We start from the raw sequence: 15,703 nt of genomic DNA, 5'->3' as shown, positions 1-15,703 counted from the left end.
GAATAAGTAACATATTTAAATATTTATATGGCATAGTCCTTAAAGAATTACACTGCTAACCTACTCACTTAGCTCTCCCACCATGACGACACTTGAAACATCACTCTACTGTCACCCATGCTACTGCCCCTCCATGCAAGTTCCCCTGCAAGTCATTAAAATCTGTCCTTGTTTACCCAAAGAGCAGTAACTAAACTCAAGTCCCCCAACCAAAATAACTGCCTTTTGTAATGTCTGTGCTCGTCACAGTCCCGCCAATTGGTGGATACTTGCTCAACCTATCCTCATTGACAGTTTGATATTTTGGATTTTTTTTTGGTAAATGCATTCTATCTAACACAAAGTATTATCATATCAAAGTACTTTTTAATTTGATTTTCCCCGCTGAGCAATATTATTAACATTGTTTACATCTACTCCTTGGTCACTTATAGGGAAGTACAATGTCGATTCTTTGTCTCATTCCTTTAATAAGCACATTAATAATTTTATTCCATTTTAAATTATGCCACTTCTCTCTCTCTTTGTCTTCTTTTCTTTGACTGTGTTGCTCTTTAATTGCTTAATATCCTTATATATTTAATGTATTATCACTTAGCAGATGTACATTTTGTAAATGCTTGCCTCAATGTTCAGGTTAGTAACAATTTCGTTGATGACTGACATAGTTGATGTCAGACTTTTGTCGGTGCTGTTATTTGACATAGTTTGTTTAGTTTCATAGAACTCTTTCTTTCTGTTCTTGCTTCCTTGCTTATGGTTTGGGCTCACATGATCCAGTGGTTCTCTTTTGAAATATAATTGAAAGAAATGTAATCCATGTCTGACAGAAACACCTGTGCACATGATCACCGGATCACTAATTCCAATGCCGACTCTACACCCAGGGACATGTGTTAAACTGTATGACACTTACACAAAAAGTATAATACTATTAAGCTCAAATAAAAAGAAAACAACACTGACATATGGAGAAATGTAAACAGACCTATAGAACATCACAATGTGTAAAATTATTCAAGCTTACAAAGACAAATATTATCTCAATTTCTGGCAATATTCAATATAAAAAGTCATGAGAGCACATAATAGAACCCAATTTGGCAGAAAGATAAGGGGGAGAAATGAGGAAGCTGCTGGATTAAATGTATACAGCTACAGTAAGATAATTCAAACAATTTCTGGAAATTACTGTGTAGAATTCTTGCAATGGCTAAAACAACGTATGGCATATTTCAAAGCTGTTAAGAAATCATACCTTACATGTTCTCGGCACAAAACGTTAATTATTGGAATATTTTCATTTGCTTGACTGATAATATCACAGTACATCAAAACATCACTTTGTTCCCTGGAAATACACGTGATTTTGTCACTGTTACCTTTCTAGCGTCGGAACTGTAAAGAAATGGTTGAAGGTGAGGAAAGGGTCAGAAAGTACAGCTCTTTCTGGTGCTTGTTTACTCTGATCAGAGACACTCTGTTTCTTCATGAGGTTATCTTGAGTCAGAGAAACAAATCTTTATCCTACCATATGCTACACAGCATTCTACGAAATGCAGTCTGCCACTTGTTAAGCCATTATTCAAAACTCCTGCATGTGATTGAATGGTTAAAAATCAAGGGTTAGGGAAAGGACTGAAGGAGCTGAAGGGGATTGTAACCCCACAGGAGGAACAAAGGTATCAATTAACCTGAACCCCTCAGACCATCAACCAAAGTGTATACATGAATAGGTTCACAGCTTCCGCTATATATGCAGCAGAGGACTGCCTCATCTGGCATCAGTGGGAGGGAAGGCACTTGGTCCTGTGGAGGCTTGATATCCCAGAGAAGGGCAATGCTACAAGGGTGTGTGTGTGTGTGTGTGTGTGTGTGTGTGTGTGTGTGTGTGGTGGAGCACCGTCTTAGAGGCAACGGAAAGTGGGTGGAGTTCATGGAAGGGAGGCAAGGGAGGGGATAGCATTTGTAAACAAATAAAATGCTTAATAAAAAAGTAAACTAATTCAGAGGAAAACAACCTGTGGAGTAACTAGAAATACCTGCCTTCATTCTTCATTTAATTATTTCAATGTATATATATATATATATATATATATATATATATATATATACACATACATACATACATACATTCTCAGTGTTCACAGAGAAAACAAAGTTGTATCTAGCCGTTCTGTGTTTTCTTCTGGGCATTTCCTATACACATCCATGCAGGTAACGATGCCAGATCATATTTTGTGTTAGCAGTCACACACATTTTACTCTCTCTTAAGTGATGGACAAAATTTTTCTCTAAGTACTTAGTTTTTCTTTCTTCTTAGAAACACAATTTGCCTTTTCTCTAAGTACTTAACTTTCAACTCCACCTCCCTATATGCATTGGAGAAAAGATATGTTGGGTAGTCTTAATTAGTACTTTTAAAATCTGAACTTCTCCTGGCACACAATGACACCTATATGCATCATTTGAAAAACAGAGACCTCCAACAGGAGGTTGGACAGGCGGGGCAAGCAAAAGACAGCTGAATAGGAAGACATAAGGAAAAATGACAAATCATAAATGCTTATTTCCAGTCATATGTCATAGTTTACTACTTTAATTTCCCAATCTTAAGTTAGGTATATTCTGCCCAAAGAAGTCATTTATTCCCAGCTCAGAAGGAAAGCATTTTTGATAAAATATATTATTATAAAGCAAAATTTACAGCAGCCACTTGGAGTGTTGCATAATGCTCAGAATTCTGTTCTAGCCTATCTTATATTAAAAACATTGGGATGTTCAAGTTGGACATTTATTAACTAGTGTAGATATGGCAATTAAGGTGTGTATAAGCCAGAGACAGAGCATAAGGTCATGAAATAACTTCTGAAGTTTTTTTTTTTAATTTAAGTACGAGCCATCTCCCATCCCTGGAGATGCAGGATGTGTTCCCGTTAGACCTTTGAGGGGGGCTTTGAAATGGGATGACTCATCCAGATGAACGATTACCATGATTTTGAAGTCCATAAAATTTGAGGAAGAAATGAGAGTGAAATGGGCGCATCAGCAGGACTGTTTAATCACTAATTGAAAATTGTATTTGAAGTTAAAAGAAGCATACCCCCAGAAAGGTACATGAGAAAGGATTAGTGAGCAGACAACGATTGTTATGCAAAGGTACTCTGAGGTATTGCAAAATACACTCTGTACAGTTAAATGCTTTCATCTCTGATGATAGTCCTTGAAGATGATAGTCCTTAAGAAAGTCATCAAAAACGGGGAGAGATAAATGTGGCTACCAGGTAAAAGAGGATTTCAGATGATAAATTAATTTCATTAAAAAATAAATCAAAGAGCCTAGAAACAATAGGGTAAAATACTTAATGTATTCACTCTCCTGTACCCCTATAGATAAAATTTAGAACAGCTTTCTGATGATCATTGAATACATGGGCAATGCTTAATCACCTTCCGAGATTGTGTTAATTTTAAGGACTTGCTCCATTGACATATTAGGCATATCTTGGTGACAATATTCATGTTTATTGTACTAATGCAAATTAAGTCTATTTTCTAGTTTAATTTCTTCTGTATTTAATTTCTATATGGTCATAGATACATACATGTAAGTATGTTACAAACATATTAGGGGGACAGAGAGAGATAGGTACAGATCTAAAGTCAAAATTCCATAATTAGCTTCAATACTTGACAGATATAGGGCTTTAAATGTTAAATTTTATAGCATTAATTAACTTTGCTTTATTTACGGTCAAGTTACTTTTCGGTGAGGAACTAAAATCCGAGGCAAAGCAGAGTATCCATATAAATTAAATAACCACTCATAATTTATGGTAAGTTCATAGTTTGTCACATTCATGGCCCCAATATAAACAAAGCACTCGGAATAAGTACCAAGGCCAACAAAGAATATGTTCTCAGCACACTGAACTATTACCCAACCCAAGATCAAATAAATATATTTTAAAATAAACCTGACATGTTGGTTTGCTTTTTTCTAGTTAACATCTAAATATTCACTCAGTATTTATTTGGTAAACATCCACTGTTTTTCCAAGGAAACACATACTGATTTACAATGAAGTCTCTAACCAAATCTATCACATATGAAAGGTAGACAGAATTGTAAGGCTTGCTTGCATTTGCGGTGTGCACAGAGAAGATGGTCAGGAAATGTAAAACATTGGATGGGCTGAATTCAAGAACATTGCAATTTTGAGCAGTAACAGGTAGGTGGTAGATAATTTATCTATGATAGAAAAATAAATGATGTTCTCGGTGGTATAGGGTTAAAGCTTAGTGATAAAGAAATGTAAAATCCTGAGGGCTGATGGAAAAAAATACGGTATAGAATGAAGAGGCTTCACTGGCACAAATTTTAAATCTCTTAATTCAGGGCAAGTGTCTTCAGCTTACATCCCACACACAAGGAATGTGAGCAAAAAGGGTGCTGGAAAATGCATAAAATGTATGAACATCCATTATGAGTTAAATGCCTTTAATAGACGAAGTGGAGCACTAAATAGCATCTCTAGCATCCGTAAAATCAGTCCAAAGGGTGAGACAAGGAGCACAGAACACCAACATACACACTCAAGTGAAGCTATTCAAATAACTCCTTAACTCACAATGTTCAGACAAACCTTGAGGTAAACACAGACAAATATTTAAAAACTGTGGACTATATAAGGTGAAAGTATTTCTTCTAGAATAAGTAATTTTATGTCTTTAAGAAACTACGCACTTCATTCTAATTTGGTAACACTAACTTTCAGGGTAGCTGTTGTTCTTGAAACTGGTAAATCAGCATTGCTTGGAAAGTCTCTTGTCTAGTAGCATGCCTCATAGTGCACAGACCCTACACTTAAATACACTGAGCTTTATTTTTTAACTTTCAGTGATTGATACTCAAAATCTTGTACCTGATATATGTCTGATATATGTATAAAAATCTTATAGAGACACATATATACATGTACATATAGACATATACATATGTATACATATATATATATATAAAAAATTTTATGATTGGATATGAGAAGAATCCAATTTCAGAGAGTTGAAACATTGTTTAATTTTGGTATGTCAGAAGTTACAGAGATGAAGGTAACAGCTGGCAAATACTAGAATGTACTTCTAAAAAAGTATGTTTCCTATAATCTTTGTAGGACCACATGCTTCTCATATGCAACAATGTGTTGTGTAAAAAGGCAATTTTACCACACCCCTTATTCATGTTGCTTGTGCGTAGCAATGTATGTTGAACAAAAAGTTGGGATTTTGCTGGGATTTTCTTAGAAGTCAAAGATAAAAGTACTCTGCCTGAGTAGTAGGTTCAATATTTTAATCTATAGAAATCTGTGGATAAAGAAAAACTATAAATGTAAAAATAATAATATAGTCTTGTACTAAAATTATTTTAAATCTTCCTATAAGGGACAAATTGCTTTACCTTAAAGGGGATAAAGAATATGGCTTCCTGCTGTTCCAATGCTTAACTAGAGTCAACCACAACTAGTTTCAATACCCAACCTCACCTCAAACTCACACATGCACCAACACACATGCATGCATGTGCGCACACTTGCGCGCATGTGCGCGCACACAAAACACACACACACACACACACACACACACTGAGGTATCTCATTAATACATAAAACAATATGTAGGTGTACTTATTTTGGTGTAGGAAATCTATCAACTTGATAATATATGTCTCCAGCAAATCTCATCTGTGCATTTGGTATGTAGAGATGTGTCTGTGATATTATACTTACATGTTCTCAATCTCAAGAAACCTCAGTATTATACAAATATGGGATAAAATATCAAATCTTATAAAAAAATAAGATAATTGGAAGACATTCAAAACTCTCAGAAATCTGTGGCCTGGCCTTAACAAGAGTCCATAATCATAATGATGACAGATAGGGAATTGTTTATCTAAGTGTTAACTACATGCTACATTAGTGTAATTACTAATAGTATTTGCACCCGGTTTCCGCAGATATGTTGGTCAAGATTCAAGGCATGGGGAGCATTCATCAGGAAGTGAAGCTTTTTTAACAGACAAAAAGAATCAAGTAAATAAATAGCATTTTGCCCAGGGCATTGTGGTTTCCCAGGTCCTTCAGCTGCTATTTTACCTCAGCAGAGACAAATATTAGTGGTAATTAATAATTCCCTAGATCCCCAACATGAATCAACACTTAAATTGAAAGAAGGTGCATGAATAGATTTTCTGCATTTGAATTTGTCTTCAGGAATTGCTGTAGCTTTCATTTTTACTGAGAAAGTTTGCTCTTGGCCATTTAAAAACTAAGGAACTAGAGAAAATACTCCATCATTCAACACCATTTCTTCACTACGGTATAGCATTTTAATATTTACATTCAGTGAGTAAGGATAGATGTGTCAAGATATATATATATATACTGGAGCAGAACCACTGAAATATAGCTTGAATGTATTTAATGATCATTGACTATAAATTTGGGAAGGCAGTCCAGAGAACACACTTAAAAGCTCTACACAAATCAGTCACTCTCAATCGCAGGTACATCATCTATGAAATATGATTTAATCAGGAATAAATGAGGTAATGAGTCAAGTGCTCACCACACTTACACAGCATAAAATTGGCACTCAAAATATTATTCCCTTTAATTTCCCTTGGACACTAATGGAAACATTTTCAGCTGTGTGTGTGCAGTCCCAAAACTCTTTGAGTTCCATTGGAGGTCTTAGTTTTCTACAACTGTAAATATGATCCATGAATGTTTGTGAGTATGATGTTACATATGTGTACATACCTATCCATGTATGTATGTGCATAAATGTATAGGCACATGGGTTTACAATATATGTGGGAAAACGATCTAGGTTGAATGGTTATGTCCATTCCTCTTTACCATTTATTTATTCTTTTATTTCTAAGACTATCTCAGTGTACCTATAGACTTCTGATTTTTGCTAAGCTGGCTAGCTTTAGCACTCTGTGGATACACCTGACCTCTCGACACTTACACTGAGATGCCAATTAGATACAACTGAGTTCAACATTTATGTGGATGTTGGTCTTCTGAACATGCACATCCCTCACTTTCCAAGCTAAGCCACTTTTCTCAGACCTAGCATTTTACAATTACAATTATTCACACATATTAATGATACAGGTCAACTAGGATATTCTGTGATATTTTCACTACATATATTGTCCTTTAATCAATTCCTCTCTCCCTGTCAGTCCTCTCTTACATATTATTTTCTTTAAATTTCCTTTGTTCTATTCTCCCAAGTATATTTTTAAAAACTGTATGAACAAGAGTGGAAAATTATTTAAATGGAAATTACAAAACCATGGCAAAGTTTGAAATTTTCTCCATATGTATATATATATATACATATATACATATATACATATATATATACATATAAAACAAATGCTAGCAAAGTACTAGATGATAATCAAGTTAAAGTTAAGTAATAATTTTGAGGAGAAAAACATCATTATTTTTTTATTTTGTCATTGAAATTTTTACCTAGGTGCCTGAATGATACTTCTAAACAAATAATCATAAAACAATGAAAATTGCCACAAATACTATTTTATCATACTGCATTAATTTTTATTGACTAACTTTCTTTCTGTCAGATATATATATATATATATATACACATATATATATATATATACATATATGAACCATTTATGTTTGCAGCCAGGCCATTTGGTTCATGACTTTAATTCAGCGTTTTGGAGGCAAAGATCAGGGATCTTTGAAAATTCAGGGCCAGGCATGGTCCACATAACAAGTTTCAGAACAGACATCTCTACGTAATATAGAGGCTAGTCTCAAAAATTGAATATAAAATTTAATAAATGGTTCATTTATACTTTCAGAGGATCATATGTATAGCCACGAATTTCTTCTTGTGTTCATCTAGCATCTAGCCAGTATCTTTACAAACATCTTTATCAAGCTGCTTCCCTGTTCAATAGCCAGGTCCCCAAGATCTACCTAACTATCAAACGAGTCTCAAATGCTTTCCGCCTTACACAGTATCCCATTGTGGATACGATGACTGAACTTTCCACACCATTCAATGGACTAGACAATTGAATGGATCTTCCAACTTGATCCATTAAACTGGGTCATTCCTGTGCCTGAGACACACCCTTCCCTATAATTGGTCCGTGTTGCTTCTCTGTCTCCTCTTTCATTGTCTTTTTCGCTCCAGCCATGGTGAAGCTCTCGGCTCTACTGACGTGAAATGCAGGTTCATGAACATAGGCTTGGCTTTATCTGTATCTTATGTTCTGATCTCCTAGTTTCCGACTAGACATTTGTGTTTTCTGTGCCTTTTGGTCACCATGAAAAATGGCAAGAAACAGGAGAGAGTACAGTACTTCACAGGTGAGCCTCACCGTGAAGAGTCAACGAATTTTCATTAAAATAAGGGACGAATGCCAAGGAGTGTCTAGGACTGTTGAGTAATCAATCATATGATATCTTCTGCTATTTCACATCATTTTGCCGGAAGGTCTATTGCTGTCTCACATGCACCTGATTTTTTTCAATCTATATTCTTTTATTTTCTCCACTACCAAATGGACCAGCATTCTCTTCCAATTCACATGCATAAAGGTTTTTCAACAAAACAAAACAAAAAAAACCGCATTATTTTTCAAATGCAATTAAATGGAAATAAAGGCAAAGTGCTAATTCCAAATAATGACTAATCTCAATTGATATAATAATCAGATTATTGTTCTGTATACAAAGTGACTACAACAGCCTTAAACAAGTATATAATTAGCAGGTCTGCGCTTTATATACCATGCAGGGTTTGTTAACTTATTACTTGACAAAATAGCACCAAATTAAAATGCTTTCCTGTGCATGCAGGCGAGTTGTGTGTGTCTGTTTGTATATGCATGTGCTCTTGTTCTTGTTGCTGATGTTGTTTCTGTTGCTGCTACGGATGGTATGTAAGGTCAGTGGTTGCCTTTTGAAGTGTTGGGAATCAGACCAAGTGTCTCATGATTAGTAAGCACACACACTGTGAACTGTGTCACACCTTCATGCCAGCTCTCACATTCCCACCTTTCCGACTTCTCCATTTTTTTAACTTAACTAATGTGCCTTTGGTATTAACTTGTATTCCATATGCTTTTGAGTGTGGAAGTACTGACGAGGGCATGTTTAGCCTACTGAATGCCACATGCTTAAATAACACTGGCGCTCCCTCTCCCAGATGCCATCCACTGTCCATACCTCCTCAGCTACGTGTGAGAATTCATGAATGTCTCCACAATCCTTGTCGGAATTATTGCTGCTTGGTCTTGTTCAGGTCTTGTGCAGGCAGACACAGGTCTGTAAATTCACGTTCAAATCAGAAAATGCCACCTCTATTATCTTTCTGGTTCTTACACTCTCTAAATTTAAATCTAAATAAGAGTTTGGTCTTGTGTGAAGTGGCAGCATGGGGAAACTAGACCTCTAATTATTGCCATTTGCTTTTCTATTTGATATCTATTTAGTTCACTCATCCCAATATGCGCTTACCCCAACCATCCAGTGAAACTCATAATGAAAGACATCTTACCGGACCACATCCTGTAAACTGAAAAATAATGCAGGTGTCTTATGACCTTCCGTGGGACCTCCAACAGTTGTTCATTAAAAAAATGTATACAATTCTAATACCTTTTCCTAATGAGCTGTCTGCAACATACAGAAGATATAAATAAGAAAATTATAATTGGCTGATTCAATGGTGAAAGAGTTCCATTCTTCGGCGAATTAGTCTCTAACCATATAAAATATGTCTAATTACAAAGGAAATTTTATGATTTTAACAATTCAATAAATGAGATAGATAAGTCTACGCATATTGAATTTTATCTGTAGGCTGAAAGGTGACAGTCATGAACAATACCATGCATGATATGCATGACATTTTACAGATATCACTATCACCACTATTCCTGCTGGCTGGGCATCTAGGTCAAGCACTGACATATGTTCAGGTTCAAACTTTCAATGAGCCCATAGCTGTTTTGTGAATTTCAGCTGCTTCTTCAAGGTCAAGAGACCTTGGTCACCTGGGCTTTATGCTCTCAGAGGCAATAGCTTGGCCTTTCCCTGTAAAATAATTTAATAGTGCGGAGCCAAAACCCTACAATCAACCTAAAGTCCTTCAAAGATATCTTGCCATATCTATGGTGACAAAGGTTCTTAAAATTCTCTAGCACCCCTCTTAGCCATTTTAATCTAGGAGTGTCAATCATCATGACATCACAGTCCTCTAACATAACAAGTGGTTCTTGATTCAGGGGTAGGGGCACCATAAATGTATGTACCGCAGAGAAAAGGCTGTCAGCTATTTCGTAGTAGTGCCATTGTAGTTTAAAACAGTGAAGAACCATTAAAATATTTAATAGGGTACCACCAAGAAGTACACGTGTTTGCAGAACAATTAATGGTAGCTTAACTCTGTTAAACAGCACAATGTTTCTTCTAATAAAAGGGCCGGTTGCTTCTTAATGTGTCCCTTTATCATGTAATTTGAAAAATTAAAACTAATTGATAATCTTTTATATAGCCTTAGCCTCACTGTAATTGGCAGGGTAGAAAGATGTGAGACATTCAGAATTATATGAATTCAGTAAATCCAGAAAATCATGTACAGTTCCTTTATAAGACCACTGGTGTTGTTAGAATGGCTTCGCATATACCAAGGGACATGTTCATGGTATAATGGATACAAAGAAGGAAATGGCAGTGAGAGCAACAGGAGCAGCTCAGGGCTCTCCCACCTCTTGACTGAACACTTTTTTCTACACTCTCAGAGGTACATTATTACAGAGACAATGCCTGTTAAAAAGATAAGTTAAAATTATTTCCCCAACGTCCAATGACAGAGGAAGCAGCAGGACCAGGTCCAGAGTCTTCCAAACATGGACATCCTACCCAGCCCCTGAGCTCCTGCCTGTGAGAAAGTGCTCCACAGCTGAGCCTGGTTGCTTGCCTCAGACTGCACAGCCCCTGTCTCCGTCTCACAGCAAGTCAGCTCATTTGGGAAAGAAGGCCCTGTTATTTACAAAATTACATGAAGCTTGACCTTTTTCCTTTACTGAACGAAGTTCTTTTGTTCCCTTAATGGCTTCTCCTGTAAGATATTACATCCTAGAGAAGCCTGGTCCCCTGTGACTAGGAAGAAACTCACCCGACACTGGGGACTGTCCAACTATATTGCTCCCTGGGCTCAGAGTCAGCATGGGAAGTGAAAGTGAGAACGGCAGGCATCAAGCCGGGGAGGGAATCCTCTGAGCTGTTCACTGACAAAAGAAATATTAATTTCCAGAGCCAATCTGTCCTGAGTTAAATGGACATGCAGTTAATTCAATAGAACCCTCGCCAGAAAGAAGATGCGGGCAAAGAAATAGAATGAGTGGATGGAGAAAGGGTTCAGGGTTCAAGAGAGGCCATGCTGTCATAGCCTGCACATAGGGGGAATCTGTGGAGTTTAGCTGGTAGGCATCCACGCACCTGCTCTCTGTCTTCAGAAAGTACAGATCTCTCTAATGGACAATTCTTAACATTTGCCTAGGATGAATAAACCGAGGCAGATGTGTCCAGATTCGGTCACCGATTGGGCGTTGCTCAGGACCCTTCCGCAGGTTTTAGGCTAAAGCAGGCTATATGTACAGTTGACATGGTTTGAAAGAGAACGGAATAACCCTGCTGAGTTTCAGTGGAGCAGTGTTTCCATTTTACATGTGTGAAATAAACTGTAACAGATTGGCATTAATCATATAGGTGACTCTTAAAAGAGGATGAAAATGACTGTAAACACCCAGAAAGTTTCAGCAGCAGCCTTTTCCTGTTTCGGGTTGGGCATTAAAGACAGCAAACACCCTTCTCACGAGAGACTCAGTAGAGATTTGTGACAGCAGAGCCTGGGACGAAGTCTCAAATAAAAGGTAAAAATAATCGCAGGAGTTAAAGAATTATGAATTCCTTTCCATGGGCAACTAATGTTCAGAGTTGACAACCTTCTTTCATTAGATATTAATCTTTCATTGGGAGTGGGAGGCTTTTAAAGGGACATTTCTATTTCAATTTTTAATGAAAAGCTCTCATCGTCATGAACAGTAACACAGCTCTGAAGGTAAGGGCTGGAGCTGTTAGACCTCGTTAGCTAATCATTGCACTGGCGTCCTCTTAAGTTAGTTGGTTTTTTTGTTTGTTTGTTTTTTTGTTTTTTCACTTGGGCCATTTTTCCCCATTCTACTGTTGTGGTTCAAAACGTTTTGACTACTTAAAAGGGAATACATCATCGTTGCCTTTCCCCAGTCAAACTACACACCACTCTTCCAAGCCATAGCTTCAATCATGCTTCATAAAATTCCCTGCAAGTATATTGTTGGAAACGTAAATCAGCCATCGGAGGCTTTAGTATTTCCAAGGCGAGCCTGAGGGTCACTGGCTTGTAGGTTTTCATGGCTCCATCAAAAACATAAATAAATAAAAAATAAAAATAAAAAAAAGAACAAACAGAAATTCGAGTTACACACGGCTCATTAAAAAAAGAAAAACAGCTCCCAGTGGTGTGTCTGAGACTTGCTGCTGCACCCTTAATTAGAGAAGGAAACAGCAGCCTAGAGAAATTTAGACTCCGGGATAAGGACTTCTGTTTCCAGGCATCTTTGACTTCATTATGGTACATGGCACAGAAATACTACATGCTTGTTCACACAAAAGCTAGTTCCCCCAGATACTCAGCCATGGCTCTCTGCATGTCAGGCCACTGCACAAGACAGAGAGATCTTCTTCACAAAGATGCCATCTGTCTGCCCTGTTTCATTGACAAGGAATATGGGTTCCCCTCCAGGCATGCTTCCTTGTTACGGTTCTTCTCTATAACCACCCTGTGTGCTGATTATAAATCAGCTTAAATCACAATTTCAAATGCATGCTACATCTAGACTCCCAAAGTGTATCTGCCTTTGTGTACTGTTTATGCCTAGATACTTAAACATTCCAACCTCTCCCCTATCCCTGAATTCCAGCACACTTAGCATCAGCAATGATAAATGCAGACTCCACAACTGGGAAGATTTCCTCCAGACAGTGCATGCTGTAATCATCAATCAATCTGCACAAACTTGCCCCCGTATTACTTCACACTACACTCACCTAATTGCAATTGCAGCTAAGTTAAATTCTCAGACTGCCTTTTCGGATTCAGAACTGCCTGTCTGTGTTATAAATGAACACAGTGGTCACAATTACTCCCCCCCCCCAAAATAATGACAGCTCTGTATCTTGTAGTGAACAAGTGTATGCTGATCTTTGCAAGAGAAGTGACTGGATTAATGAACAAGACTAATATTAGCTTCCGATGAATCTATCTGCAATTTTTCCAAGACTGAAATATTACCCATCCTCTATTAGGATGGCAGGAAGAGGCACTTTATAATGAGAACAGCATCTGGCATGTGAATTTGTACTTCGGAACATAAAAATATGCATCCAATCGTGGTCCATCATTTACTAACACTGTAGTTTGGGAGAAAGACAGAGAAAGAAAGTCTTTACATCCAAAACGCCAAGCCCTACTGAGGGATGATAGAAGGACGATGTGTGCAAAAGCAGAAACAAGCACTTCTTGCTTAAAATGGAGTTCTACCACCCCCTGCTGGACGAAATGAGCAACACAGAAGAGGTGGGGGAAAATGCTTAGAACTGGATTTAGAGAACATATTTTAACTTATCTTGCATTTTATTAATTTCATAGAAAATGCCGCACAAATAATATGGCATTACGGTGCTTTCATCTAATTGAAAATCCACGGATATTCCCTTTGTCTTTATGACTTTCACCGGTGCACATTTTGGTATTTCGTCTCCCAATTAAACGTCCAAACTTGTCTGGACAGTTCCAAACGTTTCGAATGATTGTGGATATATTTTATGGGAACGGGGACTATGGAAGACAGAGGATAAATGGATAATACAAAGCATCTATATATCGACTGGCAAAGATCGCTTCAACCGATTGTCCCTAGGGTTTTTCTACCACGTTTGCTTTCTCTTTTTCTCCCCCACCCAAATTAAAAAATAAATAAATCAAAAGGTTCCCAGTGCTTCCAGTGCTCCCCAGCCTTCCGAATCCCTTACAGGTGTAATTCAAACCGAATGATAGAACGTGTTCAGATTATGCTATTTTCAAAGGAGTGTGTATGTGTGTGTGTGTGTGTGTGTGTGTGTGTGTGTGTGTGTGTGTATGAGGGGGTGTCACAATGAACGCCTGCAACACAACCCTAGTTTTAGCCATTTGCTGTTTTACAGCATCTATGGCCCCTGTTAGTTTCCAACATAAATAAGCCATCAAACGTTCACTTCACAGTCCAAAAATTGGTGTTGGGAAAGGAGAAAAAAAATCTCTAAGAATTGAATTTCTTACACACCATGGAGATTTTTTGATAAATGACTTTAATGCTGATAGTTTTTGCCTCTTCTGTCAAACATCACCGTGCCCTTCCCTTCCGCAACCTCCAATATCTTAACTATGAATACACACCAACACACTCATCCAATTTCGGGTAATAAGAAAGAATAGCCCCAAATCCCAGAAGCAGCAGTTCCCCCCCCCCACCCCCCTGATCTCTTTCACACTGATGGCTATCTCCAATTCCGCACGGTCTCCTCTTACTGAGGGGTCTTCCGAGCAAACGGATAGAATTTTAGGGGCAGCGAAAAGAAAGAGCTAAAATCCCAACAGTCGCCTCAAGAGCCACCGCAACTTTGGTGCCTTCGTTTCGTTACCCGGGTGCCTCGCTCTTTGCCTCTCCGGGTTGGGTGGAGAGGGGGAGGGAAAGTAAGCAAGAAAGCCGCACACTCCTACCTTGCCCGCTACTGACAAGCAACCCGAGCAGGTAGAAGGAGAGGAGGAGGCTCATGTTCAGGACGTGACACCGGCGGACAGTTCCAAAGTTATTAAGTCCAGCCCCGGAGAGAGAACCTTCAGCTGCCACGGCCGCCTCTGCTAGCCCGCCGCCGCTCCCGGGTGCCCCAGCCGCCCGCAGCCCGCGCGCTCCTCCTCGCAAAGTGACTGCAAGCTCCGCGCCTTGCCGCACTATATCCAGGCGGCGGCGGCGGCGGCAGCAGCGGCCGCCGCGGCGGCAGCGGAGCCGGCGGGAGGAGGCGGGGGCGGGACGGGGCGGGGAGGCGCGGCCCCGGCGGATCCATCCGCGCGCTCGCCCTGCGAGCAAGGCACGCGCAGCCCCGGGATTCGTCCGCAGTGGAGGCCAAGCCGTGGGTTCGAGCCCAGGAGTGGGTTCGAGCTTTTCTATAGAATCGGACAGTGCATGCTCAAAGTCGTTCGGGAAACGGGGATGCCTGGACACCTGCATCCTCTTGCTCTTTCCGCCCCCGCAGGTGTGGCCGGGTTGCTGAGTACTGCAGAGGGCGAGCCTCAGAGGCACAGGAGTACTGGGGAAGTATTGATTCTTGGTTCCTACAGTGTTGGGTGCCAGGGTCTGTGTCTGCCCTGGAGTTGAGCCCAGCCTGGCATGATACCCGTAAGGCTTTGACACTTCCCTGTGGTGGAGGGCAACAACTGTCCCCTAGGGTATATGGCCAGTGGCCCCTGCTTTAGATGAGCCAAGAAAGGCTGGAGATG

The 15,703-nt window shown here is 39.0% G+C and overlaps 1 protein-coding gene across 2 annotated transcripts in view; it reads right to left on the bottom strand.

The window, feature by feature from the left end:
• Nucleotides 1–15,158, bottom strand: part of Ncam2 (neural cell adhesion molecule 2) — a 494,596-nt gene extending 479,438 nt beyond the window's left edge. Inside the window, 1 exon segment of one of the 2 annotated variants that reach the window (NM_203409.2) lies at nt 14,927–15,158. In NM_203409.2, coding sequence (NP_981954.2) covers nt 14,927–14,981 — 55 coding nt within the window. In that variant the 5' untranslated portion in view covers nt 14,982–15,158. 2 annotated transcript variants of the gene reach the window in all.
• Between the last annotated feature and the right edge of the window lie 545 nt (nt 15,159–15,703).

This window comes from Rattus norvegicus, chromosome 11 (assembly GCF_021556685.1).
Source record: "Rattus norvegicus strain SHRSP/BbbUtx chromosome 11, alternate assembly SHRSP_T2T, whole genome shotgun sequence".
NCBI classification, from domain to species: domain Eukaryota; kingdom Metazoa; phylum Chordata; class Mammalia; order Rodentia; family Muridae; genus Rattus; species Rattus norvegicus.
This window is presented reverse-complemented; position numbering and strand designations above follow the sequence as displayed.